At 39.0% G+C, this 25,194-nt stretch overlaps 1 protein-coding gene across 24 annotated transcripts in view; it reads right to left on the minus strand.

Annotated features, from left to right (window-relative positions):
- The window catches only part of sif (still life), a 1,051,963-nt gene that overhangs the window by 657,890 nt on the left and 368,879 nt on the right, over window positions 1-25,194 (minus strand). For 23 of the 24 annotated variants that reach the window (XM_070097567.1, XM_070097564.1, XM_070097583.1 and 20 more), the window contains one exon: window positions 11,622-11,789. In XM_070097567.1, the coding sequence (XP_069953668.1) occupies window positions 11,622-11,789 (168 nt within the window). Of the gene's footprint in view, window positions 1-11,621; window positions 11,790-19,212; window positions 19,265-25,194 lie in introns of those variants that run through there. The other variant, XM_070097584.1, reaches the window with a different exon arrangement.

Consider the following 25,194-nt stretch of genomic DNA (forward strand, 5'->3'; position numbering starts at 1 on the left):
TTTCTTGGTCTCATTTTATAGAATGGAAGACATATTACAGAAATTGAGATGATTTTGACTGGTTTTACAATGAAAGGTGCCTTGAAATTAAGCTCAAAGTAGCAGAAATGTTCGATTTTTACCAAACTTCAAAAGTAAACAAATCGTGCCAAGCGTGCAATACACGTCAACTGGTGAGTCTAATATTCTTTCACAAGTGCACCAATAATATTTATACCATTTTTTACACTAATGCAGTAGTCTGCATAACAGTAAATCTTATATTTTTTGTGAGAATAAAAAATCGAAGTGGAAAGCAAAAGAATATAAGAGGGGCCTTGAGACGTGACTAATGACTAGAGGAAATGTCATTTTAGTGCCAGGAATGTCTTTCTTGTTTATTCTGGACCCTATTCGGAAATTGGCATCTTTTGAAATTTGTGTGAAATTGGCAAAATTGCTAAATTCTGACCACTGTACTGGATAGTTGAATTTCATAAATGGGTGGTTTCTTGCACCCATTCGATAGAAAAAATGGAGTTCTAGTGAAATATTCATGTTTTTTGTCGACTAGTACAGTGAAATTGGCCGAAAATGGGGCTCAAAGTGGGCAAAATCGCCGATGCGTAAACATCTCCGAGACCGCTAACTTTGCGAGAGCATAATTCCGTAAGTTTTCTATCAAATTTCAAACTTTTGGTGTCTTTATGATCGGGAAAAGATTCTCTATCTTTTCATAAGAGAAAATAATTTTTTTTTTTTTTTAAATTTGGCCGACCCTGAGAACGAGTTTCGGAGAGGGCCTGTCGACCCTCAAAGGGTTAACAAATGTCCTAATAATGTATTTGTGTCTTAAGTACAGTAATGGGCAAAGAATGTTATGCAACAGAAAATATGCTATGAAATTATTAATACAACTAGGAGTGTAGAAAGATGTGAGCAATGATGATAATGTACAGTGATGAAAGCTATGAGAATGGTACAAAATAACAGATGAATTATTACAAAATAACAAAATAGATATAAAAAATAACAAAAATTATGAAAAAACAGCAATTATAACAAAACAGAATTAAAACAAGATAAGAAATTTGTGTGCTTGAATGTATGTTGGTGTATTATTATAATCAATTTAAGTGCTAAACCCAAAAGGGTCATACAGCACTGCAGGGAAGGGATGTGTACTAGTAGGAACTTTCAAGGGATAGAAGTGAGTGAGGAACAGAGATGTACTCTATGGGTGTAGTACAAATAACATGAAAGAACAGATTGCTAATATTATGTATGAAAGAAAGCGAGACGTCCTAGCAGAAATAAAAACATGTTCATTAAGAGGATTTTATTGTTACCATTCTCTTTATTTCCACTTGTCAGCTATTGCCATTGTCTACTAGGATGTCCTACACTAAGTGAAACACAGCTAAAAGGGGTGATAGAATGTCAGTGGGGAGAGGTAAATGGGATTATGACGGGTGTATCTGAGAGATTCAGAGCTAAGTGGGGGCCCTTAATTGTGCTGCATGTTAGAAAGGAGTTTGGTAATAGGTAATACTCATTTTGAGAAAAAGAGGATAAATACATGAGATGTGATATAGGGAGCAATGAGAGCAGTTTGTTAGAATGTGCATTAACCCTTTGACTGTTTCAGTTGTATATATACATCTTACAAGCTAATGTGTTTGATGTGTATATACTCAAAAATTCTAGCGGCTTCAAATCAAGCAAGAGAAAGCTGGTAGGCCCACATGTGAGAGAATGGGTCTGTGTGGTCAGTGTGCACCATATAAAAAAAATCCTGCAGCACGCAGTGCATAATGAGAAAAAAAACTCCGACCGTGTTTTTGGATTAAAACACCGACTTTGTGATGTATTTTCGCATAGTATTTATGGTTGTATTCTCATTTTCTTGGTCTCATTTGATAGAATGGAAAACATATTATAGAAATAGAGGTGATTTTGACTGGTTGTACTATGAAAAGAACCTTGAAATGGAGCTCAAAGTAGGGGAAATGTTTGATTTTTGCTGATGTTCAAAAGTAAACAAATGATGTTATTGTCCAATAAATGTCTAACTAGCCATTCTAATATGCAGTCATGAAAGGGATGACATTATTTATACAATTTATTTCAATATTGTAGTAGTCTGCATAACAGTAAATCTTCTATTTTTTGTTTGAATAAAAATTCAAAATAGAAAGCAAGAGTAATATCAGAGGGGCTAGAGACATGACTGATGAAGAAAGAAAATGTTATTTTAGAGCCAGGAATGTTTGCATTGTTCATTCTGGACCCTATTTTGAAATTGGCATATTTTTTAATTTGCGTGAAATTGGCCAAATTACAAATTTCTGACCATGTTATTGGATAGTTGGAATCAGTAAATGGGCAGTTTCTTGTACTCAATCGATAGAACAAATGGAGTTCTAAAGAAATAGCTATGAGTTTGGTCACCTGGAACAACGGAATTAGCCGAAAATAGGGCTCGAAGTGGGCGAAATCACCAATTTGTAAATATCGCTGAGGTCGCTAACTTCACGAGTGTAATTCTGTAAGTTTTCCATCAAATTTCGTACTTTTGGTGTCATTATCATTGGGAAAAGATTCTCTATCATTTCATAAGAATTTTTTTTTTTTTTTCAAAAATTTTTCGACACCAGGAGACACCTCAGGATTTGGTGTTGCAGCGGTCAAAGGGTTAATATACAAAAAGGCTACTGGGTAGATTTATGGATGTGCATGATTTTAGACAAGCGACAAATATGTTAGATCATTATTCTCTGGTAGCTACAGTAAGAGTAAGGGATAGATTGAGCACATGGAGACTGGAAACAGTGAGCAAGAGACAAATAAAAATAAGTGAATTAAAAAAGGAGACAGTTCTAGGAAGATATAAGCAATTGTTGAGGAAAGGAATGAACAGGAAATGAGAAGGTTGAGAAGGAATGGAGCAAATTTAAGAATGCACTGCTAGAGTGTGCAGCAGAGGTTTGTGGGTATAGGAGGGTGGGTACAGGTAGGAAGGGAAACTATTGGTGCAATGATAGGCAAAGAGGGTGGTAAGGGAGAAAAAATTAGCATATGAGAGGCTTTTTTGCAATATAAAAATGATACATAGAAGGTAGAGAATATGAAAAGGGAGGTTAAAAGAGCAGTGAGGGAGTGCAAAAGATGAGCAGTGAGGGAGTGCAAAAGATGAGCAGTGAGAGAATAGGTGTCTTTATTGGCAGTTTTTTACTGTGAATGAAAGTTATTTTGGAGAGAGTTCAAGTAGGTGAAGAAGTCTGGAGAATAAATAAACTTAGCAGTTAAAAATGAAAGAAAGGAGATGTTAGATGGGGAGTGGAGATACTGGCATGATGAAGCAGATATTTTGACAAGTTGTTGAATGTTAGTGAAAATAGTGATTTTGTGTATGAGGCAAGGAGGGATAACATCACACAGGAATGAGAACGTGGATGTGGGAAAAGTGCACAAGGCAGTGGGTAGAATGAAAGGGGCAAAGTGGATGAGATAAATGGAATTTTATAGAGATTTTAAAAGTAGATGGGGATATAGTAATGGAGTGGTTGGTTGGTACCGTATATGGAAAAAGAGGACAAGAGAGAATGTAAGAATTATAGAGCGATAAGCCTATTAGCAGTTTGGAGGGATATGTTGTATATCTTTATATGTATATGCTTCTAAACTGTTGTATTCTGGGCACCTCTGCAAAAACAGTGATTATGTGTGACGTGAAAGTGTTGAATGATGATGAAAGTATGTATTTTCTTTTTGGGGATTTTCTTTCTTTTTGGGTCACCCTGCCTCGGTGGGAGACGGCCAACTTGTTATAAAAAAAAAAAAAAAAAAAAAAAAAAGCCTATTAAGTATACCAAGTAAAGTTTCCAGTAGAATTATTACTGAAAGCATTAGGGATAAGACATGAAGCAGGATCACAGAGAAGCAGGCAGGATTTAGGAAGGCCATGGAATGTGTAGACCAAGTGTTTACACTGAGACAAATAAGTGAGCAGTACTTACATAAGGGTAAAGAGCTGTTGCATTTATGGATTTAGAAAAGACACATGATAGGGTTATAAGAGTAGTGAATGCAGGGGTCTTGGCAAGAGGTGTGGAGTTAAAAGATAAAGAATCAAACACAAAGTGGGAGTTGTCACAGTTGCTTTTTGCTGATGACACTGTGCTTTTGGGAGATTCTGAAGAGAAGTTGCAGAGGTTGGTTGATGAATTTTGTAGGGTATGTAAAAGAAGAAAATTAAAAGTGAATATAGGAAAGAGTAAGGTTATGAGGATAACAAAAGGATTAGGTGACGAAAGATTGGATATCAGATTGGAGGGAGAGAGTATGGAGGAGGTGAATGTATTAAGACATTTGGGAGTGGATGTCTCAGCAGATGGGTCTATGAAAAATGAGGTGAATCACAGAACTGATGAGGGGAAAAGGGTGAGCAGTGCACTTAGGAGTCTCTGGAGACAAAGAACTTTGTCCTTTGAAACAAAGAGGGGAATGTATGAAAGTATAATTTTACCAATGCTCTTATATGGGTGTGAAGCATGGATGATGAATGTTGCAGCAAGGAGAAGGCTGGAGGCAGTGGAGATGTCATGTCTGAGGGCAATGTGTGGTGTGAATATAATGCAGAGAATTCATAGTTTGGAAGTTAGGAGGAGGTGCGGGATTGCCAAAACTGCTGTTCAGAGGGCTGAGGAAGGGTTGTTGAGGTGATTCGGACATGTAGAGAAGATGGAACAAAATAGAATGACTTCAAGAGTGTATAAATCTGTAGTGGAGGGAAGGCAGGGTAGGGGTCAGCCAAGGAAAGGTTGGAGGGAGAGGGTAAAGGAGGTTTTGTGTGCGAGGGGCTTTGACTTCCAGCAAGCATGCATGAGCTTGCTAGATAGGAGCGAATGGAGACAAATGGTTTTTATGACTTGACGTGCTGTTGGAATGTGAGCAGAGTAACATTTATGAAGGGATTCAGAGAAACCGGCAAGCTGGACTTGAGTCCTGAAGATGGGAAGTACAGTGTCTGCACTCTGAAGGAGTGGTGTTAATGCTGCAGTTTTATAAACTGTAGTGTAAAGCACCCCTCTGGCAAGACAGTGATGGAGTGAATGATGATGAAAGTTTTTCTATTTCGAGACACCCTGCCTTGGTGGGAATTGGCCGATGTGTTAATAAAAAAAAAATGATAGGGTGGCTAGTGCAGCTGTGCGGTAGATGTTTCAAATGTATGGAACAGGAGATAGGTTAAATAAAGCAGTTAAGAGCTTTTATGCAAGGTTCAGATTAGGGTTAACTCCTTAATGTCAATATGTACTAATAGGATATTCAATTTTCTTGTATCCACTGTAACTCCTAAATTTATATTTACAATCACCTACAAGACTGTACATGTATATGTAAAACTATTTGTCAATGCCTTATTAGTCTTAAGTTTGTTTTAAGTTCACCCAAAATGTTCTGCATATTAAGGGGCTTTTGGAATGTACACCTAAATGTCATTCACCTCTGTACAAACATTGTATCATGCTAAAATAAAGTATCTTTATCTTTTTCTTTAACATAAAAAGAGGCAGTGATGAAAGTAAAAAAAAACCCTAGTCAATAATGGAATGACTATCAAATTATCAGATTGGAGGGAGTATAGAAGTGGATGTATTTAGATACTTATTAGTGGATATGTCAGGAGGGGTCTATGAAAGACGAAGTGAACCATAGAACAGATTAGGGGAAAAAGTTAGGTTTTGTATTGAGGGATCTTCAGAAAGAAGTTTATCTACAGGGACAAAAAAAAGAAAATGTACAAGAGTAAGTGGTATTAACATTATTATAAAGGTACAAGTCATCGGTTCTGAATGCTGCAGTGACGAGGCTAGAAACCATGGAGATGTCATGTTTGAAAGCAATGTGCGGTGTGACTACTGTACAGAGAAATCAGAATGTAGAAATTAAAAGGCAATTTTGACTCACTGAGGGTTTACTTCAGAGTGCTGAGCAGAGGTTGTTGCAGTGATGTGGACAGTGAGATAGGATGATGAAGAGAGTGTATAAATCTGGGGTGGAAGACAGGAGCAGTAATGGTTGGAAGGAGGGGGTACAGGAGGCTTTGAGTTTCAGGGGCTTGAGCATCCAACAGGCATGTTAGATAGGAGTGACTGAAGAGAAGTGGTTTTTAATGGATATGCTGCTGAAGTATAAGCAAGGTAACTTTGATGAAGGAATTCAGAGAAATCACCTAGCCAGCCCTGAGTCTTGGAGGTGGGAAGGGCAGTGCCTGCACTCTAAAGGAGGGGTGAGGATTTGCATTTCTGGAGGTGGGAAGAGCATTGTCTGCATTCTGAAAGAGGAGTAGGGATGTACAAGTCAGAGGGTAATCTGAATTGTGATGTCTGCACACTTCTGGCAAGGCAGCAATTGAGTGACTAATAGTGAGAGACAGCCACTGAGGTAAAAAAAAGATACTTATGACACAATAATAACAGAATTGTAACAAGATAAACACAAAAAACATAATTAAGAAGAAATATTTAGCACATAAAGATATACAAAATTGTCAAGAATGACAATGAAAGAGGAAATATAATCTGATAAGTTAGTTTGCAAAAGAACAAATCTACAAAAATTCTGTATTAAAAATGTAGTATCCAGTAGTGATTAAGAATTAGAAAATGAGGGTCAAAGGTGAAAGCATTTTGAATATGCATGGACTGAGCATAACAGTGCATGTGGACTTGGAGGGATGTATATCTCAGTATACATACCCTTGGAGTTTCAACCCTGTATTAGGGATAAAAGTATCATTGTCCAGTGGTGAATACTTGGCATGCAGCCTTAATGATTCTCATGCAATCATTGGGCTTAAAACCCAATTAGCCAAGGTGAAAGCATCAATGAATACACAAGTTGTATATCAAGAGAAGGTCTTGCATAAGCATACATCACATACACGAGGGAATTATGAGAGTGGAAAGAGAGACTTATGTACAGTTCAGGACATACATTAGAGGAGATTATTATTAATATTATTATTATAATCATGGGGGAGCGCTAAACCTATAGGATTATAAAGTGCGCATGAGGAGGGGATGGAAGGTATTCAGGCTTAATTCAGGGAACCGAAGCACAGATCCAATTCCCTAGATCAAGAGCCCCTCACTAGCATCAAGGAACTGCCCTTGAGAGGACATTAGAGGAGAGGATTCACCACAAGTGGCTCTTGAGTTATGAGGACTGAAGCAGTCACTCATGGTAAAATGTTTTCTTTAACCCTTTCAGGGTCCGTCCCGTAGATCTACGGCTTCACGTTGAGTGTCCAAACCGTAGATCTACGCCAAAATTCTAGCGCCGTCAAATTTAGCGCGAAAGCGCTCGTAGGCCTACATGTGAGAGAACGGGTCTGCGTGGTGGGTGTGCGCCATAAACAAAAAATCTAGGTGCCCGCATAGCATTGTGGGAACGCCAGCTCAGTTACCCTTGTTCACCATGCCTCGTCACAAGTCAGCTCTCACTCCCCGGAAAATTGGGACTCTCCTCTTCCTATCTGATAGTTCTGACACTGATGGGAGTGGAAATGAAGACGAATTCTACGGCTTTGATCAGTTAGTGACCGAAAGGAATGACCAGGACATCGATAATACGTAGTGCAGAAAACCCTGACGATCCTCAACCTTCTACCTCTGGTGTGGGCACTCGTGACTCACAGTCGGTTATGCCTCAACACAAGAGAAAACTAATATTTTCACGTGGCCAGGCCTCTGACTTCAGTAATGATGATGATAGTGATGTGGATTGTGATTTTATTGTGCTCGACGATCATTCGAGTAGTGATACTGAGGAATCATATTCACCAGTGAAACGTCGGTATGTTCGCTGCCGCATGCGCTCGGGTAGTGTACCCTATGCTGTGCCCAGGGGACGGAGTACATCCCGGAGTACATCCCGTGGCCCAACACCAGTTTTAGGTAGTGATAGTGAGGATGATGTGGCTACACTTGGCATGGATAGACCACAGGCATCAGTGGATGGTGGTAGTGGTGATGGTAGTGGCACCGCCATGCGTGACTCACCAGCCCACGCTGGGACCCACGCTGCTGACTCGTCAGTTCAAGGACAAAGCGGAGCGTCAGCCACCAGTCCACCACAACCACAACCACCCGCACAACCAGCCTATGATGTCCAGTATCCACCAGCAAACCGTATGTGGGATTGGCAGCAAAATCCCAATTTTGTTCCCAAGCCTCACCACTTTGATGACTCTCAAAGTGGAATTCTACCTACTTGTTCCCTTGGAACCATGGCCAATGAACTGGAATTCTTTGAATTATTCTTTGACCAGCCATTGATGGAAACTATTATCAGGGAAAGTAATAAGTATTTTGAGTACACCATGGCAAATACGATCATATCACCACAGTCAAGACTACACAGGTGGAAAGAGACAACTGTTGCAGAAATGTATTTGCTTTTTGCAACAACAATGCTTATGCCTCATGTCTATAAGCATAATATAAAAGCATACTGGTCCACAGATCGGCTAATTTCTACCCCGGTCTTCAGTGAAATCATCCCAGTGAATAGGTTTATCTTACTGTTACGTATGTTGCACTTCTCTGACAAAACCAGGCCTGACAGAAGTGACAGGTTATATAAGATTAGAAATGTTTTCATGTATCTCAAACAAAAGTTCAGCATATACTTTTATCCATTCAAGAATGTTGTAACTGACGAGTCTTTGATTTTGTTCAAAGGTAGACTGTCATTCAAGCAGTATATACCGAGCAAGAGGAAACGCTTTGGTATAAAACTGTTTGTACTCTGTGACTGTGACAGTGGCCTGGTGTTGGATATTGTTGTATACACGGGAAGTAAAACATTGAAAGATACCAAGATGTTATTGGGTATCTCAGGTGACGTAGTGAGAAACACGATGGCACCTTATCTTGGTAAGGGGCATACATTATATACCGATAACTGGTACACAAGCCCATTACTCAGTGATTTCATGCGAGTGAACAAGACAGATGTGTGTGGCACAGTGCGTTATAATCGTAAACATATGCCCAGGCTCAACGCAGGTGCTCGTGGTGATGACGTGCAGGTGTTTACTGCCAATGACATCATGGCATTACGGTGGCATGATAAACGAGATGTCACATTGTTGACAGTGGCAAAGTTGATCGAGTGACTAATGAACGTATTCGAAAACCAGTGACAGTGATTGATTATACACAAAACATGCGCTTGGTAGACAAATGTGACATGCAGATTGGTTTTGTTGACTGTGTTCGTAAAAGTTACAAGTGGTGCATGAAACTTTTTTTTCCATCTCATGGACATTTCAATGCTCAATGCATATAATATGTACCAAATAAAGACTGGCAACAGACCACCGTATGGTGAATTTTGTTTGTCTGTTGCCAGACAACTCATAATGAAGTACCAGGTAAGAACACCTGCTATACAACAAGGTCCTCGAATTACTCAGGATATACCCAAGCGTTTGAGGAGGGAAGGTGATCATTTCATAATACAGCTTCCTTCAACTCAGAAGAAATTTGCTCAGAGGAGATGGCAACAAAGACGCAAAGACACTCGGTTTATGTGTGAGGAATGTAAGGTGCCTCTGTGCATGGTGCCTTGTTTCAAGGAGTTCCACAAGCTCCAGCAGTTCTAAAACCATGTCCAGTGATTGTAAATATGTAAATATATGATAGAACATTAGTATTATACAAGATTTGTGCATGTTTATTGTAATAAACAACAGTGGTAAACAATAATATGATAATAACTTTAGTGCGGTTATTGTGTTCAATACAGTGAGTTTATATATATACATTATATACAGTATTGGTCTCTCAGGCCCCAAATGTTAGTAGGAAAAGAAAAAAATTGGAAAAGAAAAGAAAAAACTATAAAAACCGCTAAATAATGTAAAGCGCGTATGTGGAATTCGTCGATGTTGCTGCCACCACATCATTTTGGGCAAACTTCTTGGCACTGTATCTCGGTAAGTACTGATCAGAAAATTTTTTTTTTTGCCTTATTACCTTCACAAAAATATGCTCTTTAATTCTGTAAGAAAAAATAATTTTTTTTTTTTTCAAAATTTCTTGGACACTGGAGCACCACTTCAGATTTTGGCCTTGGACCCTGAAGGGGTTAATAAATGTCCTGAACTGTACCTGTCTTTTTCCACATCATGTCAGTATCACCAAACCATTTTTCAATGATGGGAGTCTTAACTAGTTAACAACTGAACTCATTCATTCCAAAATTTTCAAATTAAAAAATAAGTTTGCATAGGGATACTATAGCAGCAAGTAAGGAATCTGGCTCTAGTTTAGTCTAATTTATTTATTAAAGTATGTACAGTACAAGTAATTTTATTTATAAATACAACATTTTTTAAACTGCTTCCAAGGTAGCAATCATGAATTTATCTCCTTCTGATGTAAAGGACTTGCTTGCTCTTCCTCTTAAAAACACACAAATTCAATTTCCAAGCACTGCTTATCATAAGATATTTTGCTCTGATATATTATAACTGCAGTATATAATTTCCAAGAAATATAACTTTAGGTTATATGATGTATATAACAATATGACAGTATGTAGAGGGAAGGTCGATACTTTATGTTAATCAGCTTTAAAAATAGGTTAGCCAGATCCGTAAATAGGAATAGTTGGGCGAGTAGAACCTGTCTAGCATGAGCCAGTAGGTCAACTGTAGTGCTCCTCTAGTTTCACCTTACATTCTACAGTAACTACTTGACTAGTATTATAAAATAGTGCAAAGAGAAGTATTCATGCCCAGTTATTATTAAAAAAGTCTTTGATTCAGTTTGTGAACATGTTGTAATACATAATTTTATTCACTATCCATATTTGCCAAGGAAAAATATTTGATACAAAATTGCTCATGTCATCAGAACATACAGGAGAATAAGATGCTTGAGGGGCTCACTTGTGTGCTCAGGGTTAGGAAGAAACATGGCTTGTAACCAGGCTACTTTTGATGTTTGGGTCACATCCAACTAATAATAATTTTTTTTAACACACTGGCCGTCTCCCACCGAGGCAGGGTGACCCGAAAAAGATGAAATATAAAGTTTTCCTCTCTTTACATTTAGTAATTTATACAGGAGAAGGGTTACTAGCCCCTTACTCCCAGCATTTTAGTCACCTCCTATGACACGCATGACTTATGGAGGAATGATTCTTCCCCACTTCCCCATGGTGATTATAACAATTATGTATATAAAATATTATTCACACTCAACTGTTAAACTTCAGTAAGTACTGTCAGTAAGGAACATGTCTTCCTTCCATTGGTATGCTCAATGCTCACCTTTGACTTTTATATGTATAGATGCAAAACCTTTTAGTGGTTTTGAAATAAGTAGTAAACTTAAGAAAATCTGTTTAATAATAAACCATCTAGAAAAATGTGAGTTTATTATATAGTCAATATGCTGTATGTTAATTGCATTTTCACTAGAAATATACAGTAAGTCTATCTGTCTTAGCCCTGGAACTCAACTTTAGAATTAAGTAAAGGGAATGTAATGATTTAAAAGTTAATCTCTCATTTATTTAATAAATTATGTGAGTGTCTGATACACATAAATTTATAATCCTACCTAGATTTTCCATGCTCTGTGTGAGGAGAGCTTCGAAGGTGTGAAGACTGTAGCTCTCAGCATCCATGCCTTTCGCCAGGGTGTTGCGCAGATGCATCTCGTATTCCTGTAGTAGCTGACTAGTGGGTGAGCTGGGTGCGGCTTCATTATTCTCAAAGTCAGAGTTACCTGCGAAGGAGGTCATAGGTTACTATCTGGCTCTGAACTCTTCTGTACAACAGTAAATAGTGACAAAGAAATATTTGAGCATTAGATGACAGGTTCTCAATCATTTTCACTTCAACAAGTAGTCATATCTACATTAATCACAAAAGTTTTGACTAAAGAAGTTAATGCTTGTATGGAGCTTATATATCTTCATAATGTGATTAAACTACTCAGTTATCCAGAGTTATCTTTATACAACTTTAATGTATTCATTTTTAATAAATTCAATCAATTTATTGTAGATAAAAATTGATCTATTAATTAAAATTCTAGTTACTGCATTAATAAAAATGCAATTGCAGTACAAGTACTGTGCTTCGTATCAAGAATTCAATTTAAATATCAAAAATTTATCTACCAAATTGACTACGCTCTCTCCAAAATATTACAAATGTGTGCAAATGGACATAAATACTAAAATATACACTGTAGTTTTAGGTCATCCGTATGCTTGAAGCATATTCATATTTCGAACTAGTGCCTTTCCCAGAATGCCCCTCGTCAGAGAGGAAGAATTGAAAATTTACGTAGGCACTAAACGGCAGTGGTATGTGCTCCTCTAATATGAATACCCTCATAAAACACATGGGATAATTGACCCAATGGTCAACATTACTCTAGTTTATGGAAGAATTATCAACAACAATTTACGACTTCAAATCCAAAACGATAAATTTTTCTCCGTCATTTTAATTAATAACAATTGATTATGTCTCAACATTTTAAGTTTCAAACTGATGAAATTGGAATAAAATTAAATTTTCAACGACAGAAACACTTAAAAGATAAAATTAATGATCATGACAAAAATCACGGTAAGAAATGCTCTAACCTGTTTCCTTCATTTATGTCCATAAACAATAAAGGAAAGACTTCACTTTAAACATACGCAGAAAGTATTAATACATCAATAAAATATGATACAACTATTTATAGTGTATATCAAGTCAATATTCTATCACAAACTTACTTTACTGAGACTTCTTAAAGGCCATTCTACCCTCAAAGGCAAAAAAGAAAAGAAACTACTGTATGTAAAAAACACCGATATTGTGAAAAAATGGTAGGTCATGCATTCTTCGTGTGTTTACACTGTGTAATGTGCAATGGCAAAGCTCCCAGTAAAAGTCACTTGTCTTGGATATCCTAGAATTTGGGTATAAGAGTCCAGCAGTTACTATGTTGATCATGTGTCGGTCTGAGTTTTGCTCTGTTGCGCTTCCCTATTGACTAAACATTTGTCAATGAGGCCGTTGTCCATCTACACACCACTAATCAAGAATGCTCTGATCCCTAAAGCAAAGATTACAGTAAACTCCCAAGGTATATACTACACAATATATACACCCTTTGGTGTATATATAGTGTATATATACATGTTGCCATCTTAATTGTTATCAGTGCAATTTACTATGCATATATCTATTCTGTAATAAACATATCACATTCTTTATACTGGTGTTGTTTTGAAATATAAATAGAACTTGGTTTTAGTGCAGCATGTGGATAATGGATTTTAAGTTTTTCTACAAATCAGTAATGTAAGTGTTTTTCTACAAATCAGTACATAAGAGTTTTTTTATTAGTTTTAATGAATGCTAAGATCAGTGCAAAACAAAATACGATAAACCAGCATATTAAAATAAACAAAATTCATGTTTTTTTATGCATGGGTAATTGGACCCACACAAGCTGTCAGTAAAATAAAAGTTACATATCATATACTAATGATCATGGGTATTATTGTATATATATACATAGGGTAGCACTAAACCCACTATGCATGGGTAGTCGGATAAACACTGTCGATCAGTAAGCTATGTGAACTACAATGAATTAGAATTTTGTTTTGACAGAAACTTATCAGTTCCATTAGCTACTGGTATATTTTGAAAAAAAACAAAATTTATTTGGCTCCCCTAACTGATCTAAGGTTTATTAATTATGATAGTTATGAACGTATTGTTTACTGTTTTTTAGATAATGCTATATACACCAATATTATTACTGAATAAACTTTAAAAGTTATTTATTCAAAGAAATATATATACTAACTTAACTTAGATAATGCTGGATTATACAAAAGAATTGAGATACTGCATGAGCTATGGGGGTCGTACTGCACCTGGGGAATGGAGGTTTATCCGCTTTATCAGAGATACATAAGACTTGCTCCAACTCCTTCGATGCAGGGCCCTTTGCCAGCATCAAGGTAATGCAATAGTCACAGTTTTTCATAGTATTACATACTATTTACTAGTTGTAAAATAAATTCTTGTGTTTTGCCACACAATCAACTTGTTTTATTGCTTGGGTAGCACTGAAAATGGGTTGGGCCAATATATTTGTTATTGGGATGGAATTGAGAAGGACCCACCATGTATAGGCCAGTAGGCCTGTTGCAGTGCTCCTCCTTTCTTATGTTCTTATGTATCAGACAAGTGAATAAGAAATCATCATGTAATTCTTCTTGAAGACAAGTTATGTTCAATGTTGCTAAGCCTAGTTGTTGTATGGTAAGTGAGTCATTTGTGCAACAGTTGGGTGTCTTTTGCATCGAAACATTTTACCCGCCTTGCAGCCTTCTTCTTCGACAACAAAAATACCCAACTGTCACACAAGTGTCTTACTTATCTTCTTGTTGGTACTGTATTCCATTAATATAATATTTACTGTTGCATCTTACTGAAATTGGTTAAGTATGCTATAGTCTGCCAGGAGGAGAAAGCCTGGGGTTAACGGAAGACCCCATAAAGAAGGGTGAAGCTGCTATTGACACAATCACCACTCCAGTTACTGGCCAGATCCACCGTTGCTTAACCTGGTGAATGAGCAATGTGCACATCATCCATATGAGTTATGCTAATAAAGTAATTTTTTAAACTTATTTAAAAACTCAAATTTCCCTTTAGTTTTAACTTATAATTTGGCTTATCTTAATTATTATGTTGTGCAAATTCTAAATGACTTTATACTTTATAAGATTCATCATTGTCTACTGTTACTGTCAAGTGTCCTTTCCTTAGATCAGACAATATAAACTTTATTGTTTTTGCAATCCAGTGCCAAAATATTTTGGATGAAATATTATTACAAATATTAATATTATTATTAACATTAGTTATTATAATTATTTTAATTATTATATGGAAGCACAAAACCTGTGAGGGTTGTACAGCGCCTAAATAGTTGAAACAAACATGTGACAAATCTGTTATTATAAACATTACAGTCTTGCATATTTACAGCTGTGGCATTGGTAGACTAACTCTCACTAAATGATTTTTTCTCTCTAAATACTAGAACTTATCCAGTGAAAGCCACATGAAGGCCAACACAAACATCAGGACACATACCATGGCAAACTATACTAAAGCAGTTCGTGTGTTGCAAATAGTAAAGGCGAACTTCATATGTGAATGGTGGTAAAAAAATGCTTAAAATACTATTTAGGCCCATAAATGGCTTAATAAGGGGGAAGCAAGTGGCTGATAATGACGACTGTGGTGAACAGAGTTGAGACTCTTTTGCCATAAGTAAACAATGGACTTTGTTTCCCAATCAATTCATTCAGTGGATTTTGCCCCATATTTTCAGAGAGTTTACTGTACTTTAATTTTTTTTTGCTGTGATTATTTTTACATGCATAAAGAGTTCAGAATTTTTTTTTGTTTTTAAATGAAGTTTTGAAGTCAAGTTTGCCCTTACTACTCTCAACATCTCAAATATTATGCAACTACCGCAATAGCAAGAAAAAATATGCACAAGTGATAGTCATCAGTCGTGAATGACATATCTCATGAAAGCAGCCAATTTTATTATGACTCTGGCAATACTATATATTGATGGAAACTACTTTACTACCAGTGTAACTAACAAAATCTATGGGTCTGGTTCCTGGACCCATTATGTACCTCTAATATTCTGACTACTGCCAAAAGAATGGGTATGGGGTGATCACCACCCAGAGGGTGGGTATGGGGTGACTATTACCCATAGGACTGGTAAGGAATGTACAATATGGCTAGCCAACTAACTGAACAATGTAACTATCAGTGTTCAGTATTTCTAATCCGTATCCTGCACTGTTTTACACAGTGTAATAATTTTCTTGCCAATTTATTATGAATATATAAAAGTGAATATATTTCCTTTTTTCTTTGGGTCACCCTTCCTTGGTGGGAAACGGCTGGTGTTAAAAAGAAAACGAAAAGGCTATGAACAATTTTTTTTTATATTTTTTTTATTAACACATCAGTCGCTTCCTACCAAGGCAGGGTGGCCTGAAGAAGAAAAACTTTCACCATCACTCACTCCATCACTCTCTTGCCAGAGGAATGCTTACACTACAGTTATAAATCTGCAACATTAACACCCCTCCTTCAGAGTGCCGGCACTGTACTTCCCATCTCCAGGAATCGAGTCTGGCCTGCCAGTTTCCCTGAATCCCTTCATAAATGTTATTTTGCTTACACTCCAACAGCACGTGAAGTCCTAAGAACCATTTGTCTCCATTCGCTCCTATCTAACATGCTCAAGCACACCTGCTGGAAGTCAAAGCCTCTCACACACAAAACCTATTTTACCCCCTCCCTCCAACCTTTCCTAGGCTGACCCCTACCCTGCCTTCCCTCCACTACAGATTTATACACTCTCAAAGTCATTCTATTTTGACCCATCCTCTCTACATGTCCAAACCATCTCAATAACCCTTCCTCAGCCCTCTGGATAATAGTTTTGGTAATCCCACACTTCCTCCTAATCTCCAAACCAAGGATTCTCTGTATTATATTCACACCACACATTGCCCTCAGACATGACATCTCCACTGCCTCCAGCCTTCTCCTTGTTGCAACATTTACCACCCATGTCTCACACCCACATAAGAGCACTGGTATAACTATACTCTCATACATTTCCCTCTTTGCTTTCATGGATAAAGATCTTTGTCTCCACAGACTCCTCAGTGCACCACTCACCTTTTTCTCTTCATTAATTCTGTGATTCACCTCATCTTTCATCGACTCATCTGCTGAGACATCCACTCCCAAATATCTGAACACATTCACCTCCTCCATACTCTCTCCCTCCAATCTGATATCCAATTTTCTGATACATAATTTTTTTGTTATTCTCATCCTCATCACCAAACCCTCAATAACCCCTCCTCAGCCCTCTGGATAATAGTTTTGGTAATCCCACACCTCCTCCTAGTCTCCAAACCAAGGATTCTCTGCATTATATTCACAACACACATTGCCCTCAGACATGACATCTCCACTGCCTCCAGCCTTCTCCTTGTTGCAACATTTACCACCCATGTCTCACACCCACATAAGAGCACTGGTATAACTATACAGTGGACCCCTGCATAATGATCACCTCCAAATGCGACCAATTATGTAAGTTTATTTATGTAAGTGCGTTTGTACGTGTATGTTTGGGGGTGTGAAATGGACTAATCTACTTCACAATATTCCTTATGGGAACAAATTCGGTCAGTACTGGCACCTGAACATACTTCTGGAGTGAAAAAATATCGTTAACCGGGGGTCCACTGTACTCTCATACATTTCCCTCTTTGCTTTCATGGATAAAGATCTTTGTCTCCACAGACTCCTCAGTGCACCACTCACCTTTTTCCCTTCATTAATTCTGTGATTCACCTTATCTTTCATCGACTCATCTGCTGAGACATCCACTCCCAAATATCTGAACACATTCACCTCCTCCATACTCTCTCCCTCCAATCTGATATCCAATTTTCTGATACCTAATTTTTTTTGTTATTCTCATCCTCATCACCAAACCATCTCAATAGCCCCTCCTCAGTCCTCTGGATAATAGTTTTGGTAATCCCACACCTCCTCCTAGTCGCCAAACCAAGGATTCTCTGCATTATATTCACAACACACATTGCCCTCAGACGTGACATATCCACTGCCTCCAGCCTTCTCCTTGTTGCAACATTTACCACCCATGTCTCACACCCAGATAAGAGCATTGGTATAACTGTACTCTCATACATTCCCCTTTTTGCTTTCATGGATAAAGTTCTTTGTCTCCACAGACTCCTCAGTGCACCACTCACCTTTTTCTCTTCATTAATTCTGTGATTCACCTCATCTTTCATCGACTCATCTGCTGAGACATCCACTCCTAAATATCTGAACACATTCACCTCCTCCATACTCTCTCCCTCCAATCTGATATCCAGTCTTCTGATACCTAATTTTTTTTGTTAGCCTCATCACCTTACTCTTTCCTATATTCACTTTCAATTTCCTTCTTTTACATACCCTATCAAACTCATCAACCAACCTCTGCAACTTCTTTTCAGAATCTTCCAAAAGCACAGTGTCATCAGCATAAAGCAACTGTGACAACTCCTACTTTGTGTTAGATTCTTTATCTTTTAACCCCACACCTCTTGCCAACACCCAAGCATTCACTTCTCTTACAACTCCATCTAAAAATATATTGAATAACTATGGTGACATCGCACATCCCTGTCTTAGGCCTACTTTTACTACTACTATGAACAAAAAGTTAACATTAAATATCATTTGTGTATAATGTGTATAACTGTACTCATCCACTGTACTCAACCACTCTTCACCTATCTAGACTTAAGTAGTCTATAATTATTAGGTTAAGTCTGCCCAAAATGCCTTGGCATGATGGTGGCTTTCTTTGCTCCAGTCATTTTATGATATGTAAGCACACATTGTAACCTTAGCAAAGCAATAAATATTTTATTTTATTTTTTAAATGAATAATGTACATATTATGGTTATACAATGTATTGTATGGCAAATCAAACTAGATGGCAGGACTGGTCTCCACTGCCTCAAGTTATACGATACTACTTCATGCAACGCTGGTGCCATACACCACGTCTACTCATATCTCTTACAATATTCATGGGAAAGCACCAAACCCACAGGAGTCATATAAGGGAATAACAGGAAATCTGGTTTGATATTGGGAAAAGGAGGGGGAGTCCCACTTCCTTAAATCAAAAGCCCTTGATTGGCATTCCCTTCCGTCTGAACGGTGTTTATATCCACTCCCCGGGGCGCTTTTATTCAACTACTTTCACTTGTATCATCCATCTTTACTTAGATAATAAAAATGCTGCTATTTTCACTCGTTCTTATCTCGCATAAATTTTTATCTTGCAATTTTGCAGTTTCAAATAATCTCAAAGTAACTTGCTGTTTGATTTCTATTATTATTATTATTATTTTAATATTATACTGTACTTCATTAACAATAGTAAACTCATATGGGTCATTCAGTGCTGACATTGCACATAAGTGTTCCCCACACACTGAGATCAAGGTGTCTCAAGTGCTGACATTCTTGTAAAACTTTCACTCACCAATTACTTCCAGCCATCACAACAATAGCTCTTGATAGCAACACATCGTCTTCGTGCTAGCCAGACAGCTGTCGCTTGCTTGCATTGAGAATCAACAAGGTACAAAAATAAGATTACATCAGCGAATCAATACATAGGCAGAAAACAAATAATGATGTATAAAAGAAGAAAAAGGAGAATTATACTGAATTTAAATATGTAATGGTAAAATGAGGTCATCACAGACATGGAACACAGAGTATAAGGCACAAGATGAACTGAAAAGGCCTACAGTATTTGGAATTATGCTTTAATGGTTTTAATGGCCAGAGAAAACCTTTATTTACAGACTCTAATTTCACTGAGTGTAAACAGAGTTGCTCTGCATAGTGTTGTTTGATGATATTTGTCGGCAAGTCTTGTTATCCAACACTAATGCTTCCAAGAGGAAATACTGTATTCTAATCCATAATAAAAAATTATCTTTTATATATGTACAGTATTCGTGTTGACCCGGTGTGTTAAAATACAGTGGTACCTCGGGATACGAACTTATTTCGTTCCAGAAGGCTGTTCAAGTGCTGATACCGAACGAATTAGTTCCCATAAGGAATAATGTAAATTGGATTAATCCGTTTCAGACCCCCAAAAATGCACTTACAAAAGCACTTACATAAATACACTTACATAACTGTTAGCGTTTTGAGCTGTTTGTATCCCGAGGTACCAATGTACGTATACTTGAGGACAAGTATCCATGTGTCCAGATGATCCCACACCTGCCACTCTTTCAATGATTATCATTATCATCATTTTTAATTATTAGTATTACTATTATTAGTCACTTGCAAGCTGTCTCCTTGTACTTGTCAGTGTAATAAATTACACAAGTTGTACTGACACTCAGTGACTTAAATTATATGCTAGATATTGATTTTAGAAGTATAGTATATAAGCCTTTTGATTAGTTTTCCCAAAATGCATTTGCATAATTAGTGGCTTTCTTGTGAGCTTTTAATGTACCAAATTAAATCTGTATTATAATAAGATCAAAATAAAAAAAACTATCAACTGGAATGCATAACTACTATAACTCATTTATATGGCTCAAAAGAAATAAAAAAAACATTTTCCTGTATTATACTCATGGGGAGGTGTTAAACTCATAGGGGTTATACAGTGCCTGGGGAATGGGAGGCAATTAAATATGATCCAAGGAATGCAAGATAACTCCAATTTTTTTGGATCAAAAGCTCCTCACCAGCATGAAGAAAACCCTGTTGAGGAGGGGGGGGGGCACTATTTAAAATTATGTGTAGTATTTCTGTCTTGTGCTGCTCGTCCACAAAACTCATATTGACACTTGGCATCTGTCTCCATTTTCTGATGACTAGGTGAGTGCTGTACAGGAAGGCCCTGCTTTATGATGTTTTCTTAATACAGTAGTTTTCAATTATGCCCATTCTTCATATATTCAGATTTTCTACAATAAATATATTCAACACTCACTATAGGCTAAGGACAAAAATATTTTAAAGTAATGTGTGTACTGTATGTGCATCTTTTAGGCCTACCTCCATTGTTAAGAACATAAGAACATAAGAAAGGAGGAACACTGCAGCAGGCCTGTTGGCCCATACTAGGCAGGTCCTTTACAATTCATCCCACTAACAAACATTTGACCAACCCAATTTTCAATGCCACCCAAGAAATAAGCTCTGATGTGCAAGTCCCACTCAAATCCAACCCCTCCCACTCATGTACTTATCCAACCTAAATTTGAAACTACCCAAAGTCCTAGCCTCAATAACCCAACTAGGTAGATGGTTCCACTCATCTACTACCCTATTTCCAAACCAATACTTTACTATGTCCTTTCTAAATCTAAACTTATCCAATTTAAATCCATTACTGCGGGTTCTCTCTTGGAGAGACATCTTCAAGACCTTATTAATATCCCCTTTATTAATACCTATCTTCCACTTATACACTTCGATCAGGTCTCCCCTCATTCTTCGTCTAACAAGTGAATGTAACTTAAGAGTCTTCAATCTTTCTTCATAAGATTTCTAATGCTATGTATTAATTTAGTCATCCTACGCTGAATATTTTCTAACAAATTTATGTCCATTCTGTAATATGGAGACCAGAACTGAGCTGCATAATCTAGGTGAGGCCTTACTAATGATGTATAAAGCTGCAGTATGACCTCTGGACTTCTGTTGCTCACACTTCTTGATATAAATCCCAGTAATCTATTTGCCTTATTATGTACGCTTAGGCATTGCTGTCTTGGTTTAAGGTTGCTGCTTACCATAACCCTCAAGTCCTTTTTGCAATCTGTATGGCTAAGTTCTACATCATTTAATTTATAAGTACTAGGGTCATGGGCACTCCCAAGCTTCAGAACCTTGCATTTATCTACATTGAACTGCATCTGCCACTTTTCTGACCACTGTTCACTAAATATATGATAGTGTGAACATGATATCAGGCTTTTTATATGTATATGAAAGTGAAAAGATGCTATGTTTCACTTTACAGCAGTAGCTTGGAACCTAACCTGCTGCATAAGTGGGGTCCTACAGTAGCTTGGAACCTAACCTGCTGTATAAGTGGGGTCCTACAGTAGCTTGGAACCTAACCTGCTGTATAAGTGGGGCCCTACAGTAGCTTGCAACCTAACCTGCTGTATAAGTGGGGTCCTACAGTAGCTTGGAACCTAACCTGCTGTATAAGTGGGGTCCTACAGTAGCTTGGAACCTAACCTGCTGTATAAGTGGGGTCCTACAGTAGGTTGGAACCTAACCTGCTGTATAAGTGGGGTCCTACAGCAGCTTGGAACCTAACCTGCTGTATAAGTGGGGCCCTACAGTAGCTTGGAACCTAACCTGCTGTATAAGTGGGGTCCTACAGTAGCTTGGAACCTAACCTGCTGTATAAGTGGGGTCCTCCAGTAGCTTGGAACCTAACCTGCTGTATAAGTGGGGCCCTACAGTAGCTTGGAACCTAATCTGCTGCATAAGTGGGGCCCTAAAGTAGCTTGGAACCTAACCTGCTGTATAAGTGGGGCCCTACAGTAGCTTGGAACCTAACCTGCTGTATAAGTGGGGCCCTAAAGTAGCTTGGAACCTAACCTGCTGTATAAGTGGGGCCCTACAGTAGATTGGAACCTAACCTGCTATATAAGTGGGGCCCTACAGTAGCTTGGAACTTAACCTGCTGTATAAGTGGGGCCCTACAGTAGCTTGGAACTTAACCTGCTGTATAAGTGAGGCCCTACAGTAGCTTGGAACTTAACCTGCTGTATAAGTGGAGCCCTAAAGTAGCTTGGAACATAAACTGCTGTATAAGTGGGGCCCTACAGTAGCTTGGAACCTAACCTGCTGTATAAGTGGGGCCCTACAGTAGCTTGGAACTTAACCTGCTGTATAAGTGGGGCCCTACAGTAGCTTGGAACCTAACATGCTGTATAAGTGGGGCCCTACAGTAGCTTGGAACCTAACCTGCTGTATAGGTGGGGCCCTACAGTAGCTTGGAACCTAACCTGCTGTATAAGTGGGGCCCTACAGTAGCTTGTAACCTAACCTGCTGTATAAGTGGGGCCCTACAGTAGCTTGAAACCTTACCTGCTGTATAGGAAGAACCCTAGAGTAGACTGGAACCTAACCCGCTGTATAAGCAGGGGCCCTACAGTAGCCTGGAACCTAACCTGCTGTATAAATGGGACCCTACAGTAGCCCAGAACCTAACCTGCTGTACAGGGAGGGCCCTACAGTAGCCCAGAACCTAACCTGCTGTATAAGCGGGCCCCTATGGTACCCCAGAACCTAACCTGTATAAGTGGGGCCCTACAATAACCTGGAACCTAACCCTGCTTTATAAGCAGGGCCCTACAGTAGCTTTTAACCTAACCTCCTGTATAAATGGGGCCCTACAGTAGCTTGGAACCTAACCTGCTGTATAAGTGGGGTCCTACAGTAGCTTGGAACCTTACCTGCTGTATAAGCGGGCTCCTATGGTACCCCGGAACCTAACCTGTATAAGTGGGGCCCTACAATAGCTTGGAACCTTACCTGCTGTATAAGTGGGGCCCTACAGTAGCTTGGAACCTAACCTACTGTATAACTGGGGCCCTACAGTAGCATGGAACCTAACCTCCTGTATAAGTGGGGCCCTACAGTAGCTTGGAACCTAACCTGCTGTATAAGTGGGGTCCTACAGCAGCTTGGAACCTTACCTGCTGTATAAGTGGGGCCCTACAGTAGCTTGGAACCTAACCTACTGTATAAGTGGGGCCCTACAGTAGCTTGGAACCTAACCTACTGTATAAGCAGGGCCCTACAGAAGCTAGGAACCTAACCTGCTGTATAAGTGGGGCCCTACAGTAGCCTGGAACCTAACCTACTGTATAAGTGGGGCCCTACAGTAGCTTGGAACCTAACCTGTTGTATAAGTGGGGCCCTACAGTAGCTTGGAACTTAACCTGCTGTATAAGTGGGGCCCTACAGTAGCTTGGAACTTAACCTGCTGTATAAGTGGGGCCCTACAGTAGCTTGGAACCTAACCTACTGTATAAGTGGGGCCCTACAATAACCTGGAACCTAACCTTGCTGTATAAGCAGGGCCCTACAGTAGCTTGGAAGCAAACCTCCTGTATAAGTGGGGCCCTACAGTAGCTTGGAACCTAACCTGCTGCATAAGTGGGGTCCTACAGTAGCTTGGAACCTTACCTGCTGAATAAGTGGGGCCCTACAATAGCTTGGAACCTAACCTACTGTATAAGTGGGGCCCTACAGTAGCTTGGAACCTAACCTACTGTATAAGCAGGGCCCTACAGTAGCTTGGAACCTAACCTGTTGTATAAGTGGGGCCTACAGTAGCTTGAAACCTTACCTGCTGTATAGGAAGGACCCTAGAGTAGACTGGAACCTAACCTGCTGTATAAGCAGGGCCCCTACAATAGCCTGGAACCTAACCTGCTGTATAAATTGGACCCTACAGTAGCCTAGAACCTAACCTGCTGTACAGGCAGGGCCCTACAGTAGATCAGAACCTAACCTGCTGCATAAGTGGGGCCCTACAGTAGCTTGGAACCTAACCTGCTGTATAAGTGGGGCCCTACAGTAGCTTGGAACCTAACCTGCTGTATAAGTGGGGCCCTACAGTAGCTTGGAACCTAACCTGCTGTATAAGTGGGGCCCTAAAGTAGCTTGGAACCTAACCTGCTGTATAAGTGGGGCCCTACAGTAGCTTGGAACCTAACCTGCTGTATAAGTGGGGCCCTAAAGTAGCTTGGAACCTAACCTGCTGTATAAGTGGGGCCCTACAGTAGCTTGGAACCAAACTTGCTGCATAAGTGGGGCCCTAAAGTAGCTTGGAACCTAACCTGCTGTATAAGTGGGGCCCTACAGTAGATTGGAACCTAACCTGCTATATAAGTGGGGCCCTACAGGAGCTTGGAACTTAACCTGCTGTATAAGTGGGGCCCTACAGTAGCTTGGAACTTAACCTGCTGTATAAGTGGGGCCCTACAGTAGCTTGGAACTTAACCTGCTGTATAAGTGGGGCTATAAAGTAGCTTGGAACCTAACCTGCTGTATAAGTGGGGCCCTACAGTAGCTTGGAACCTAACCTACTGTAGAAGTGGGGCCCTACAGTAGCTTGGAACTTAACCTGCTGTATAAGTGGGGCCGTACAGTAGCTTGGAACCTAACCTGCTGTATAAGTGGAGCCCTACAGTATCTTGGAACCTAACCTGCTGTATAACTGGGGCCCTACAGTAGCTTAGAACCTAACATGCTGTATAGGTGGGGCCCTACAGTAGCTTGGAACCTAACCTGCTGTATAAGTGGGGCCCTAGAGTAGCTTGGAATCTAACCTGCTGTATAAGTGGGGCCCTACAGTAGCTTGAAACCTTACCTGCTGTATAGGAAGAACCCTAGAGTAGACTGGAACCTAACCCACTGTATAAGCAGGGGACCTACAGTAGCCTGGAACCTA

The sequence above is a fragment of the Cherax quadricarinatus genome, chromosome 58, assembly GCF_038502225.1.
Source record: "Cherax quadricarinatus isolate ZL_2023a chromosome 58, ASM3850222v1, whole genome shotgun sequence".
Classification (NCBI taxonomy): Eukaryota; Metazoa; Arthropoda; class Malacostraca; order Decapoda; family Parastacidae; genus Cherax; species Cherax quadricarinatus.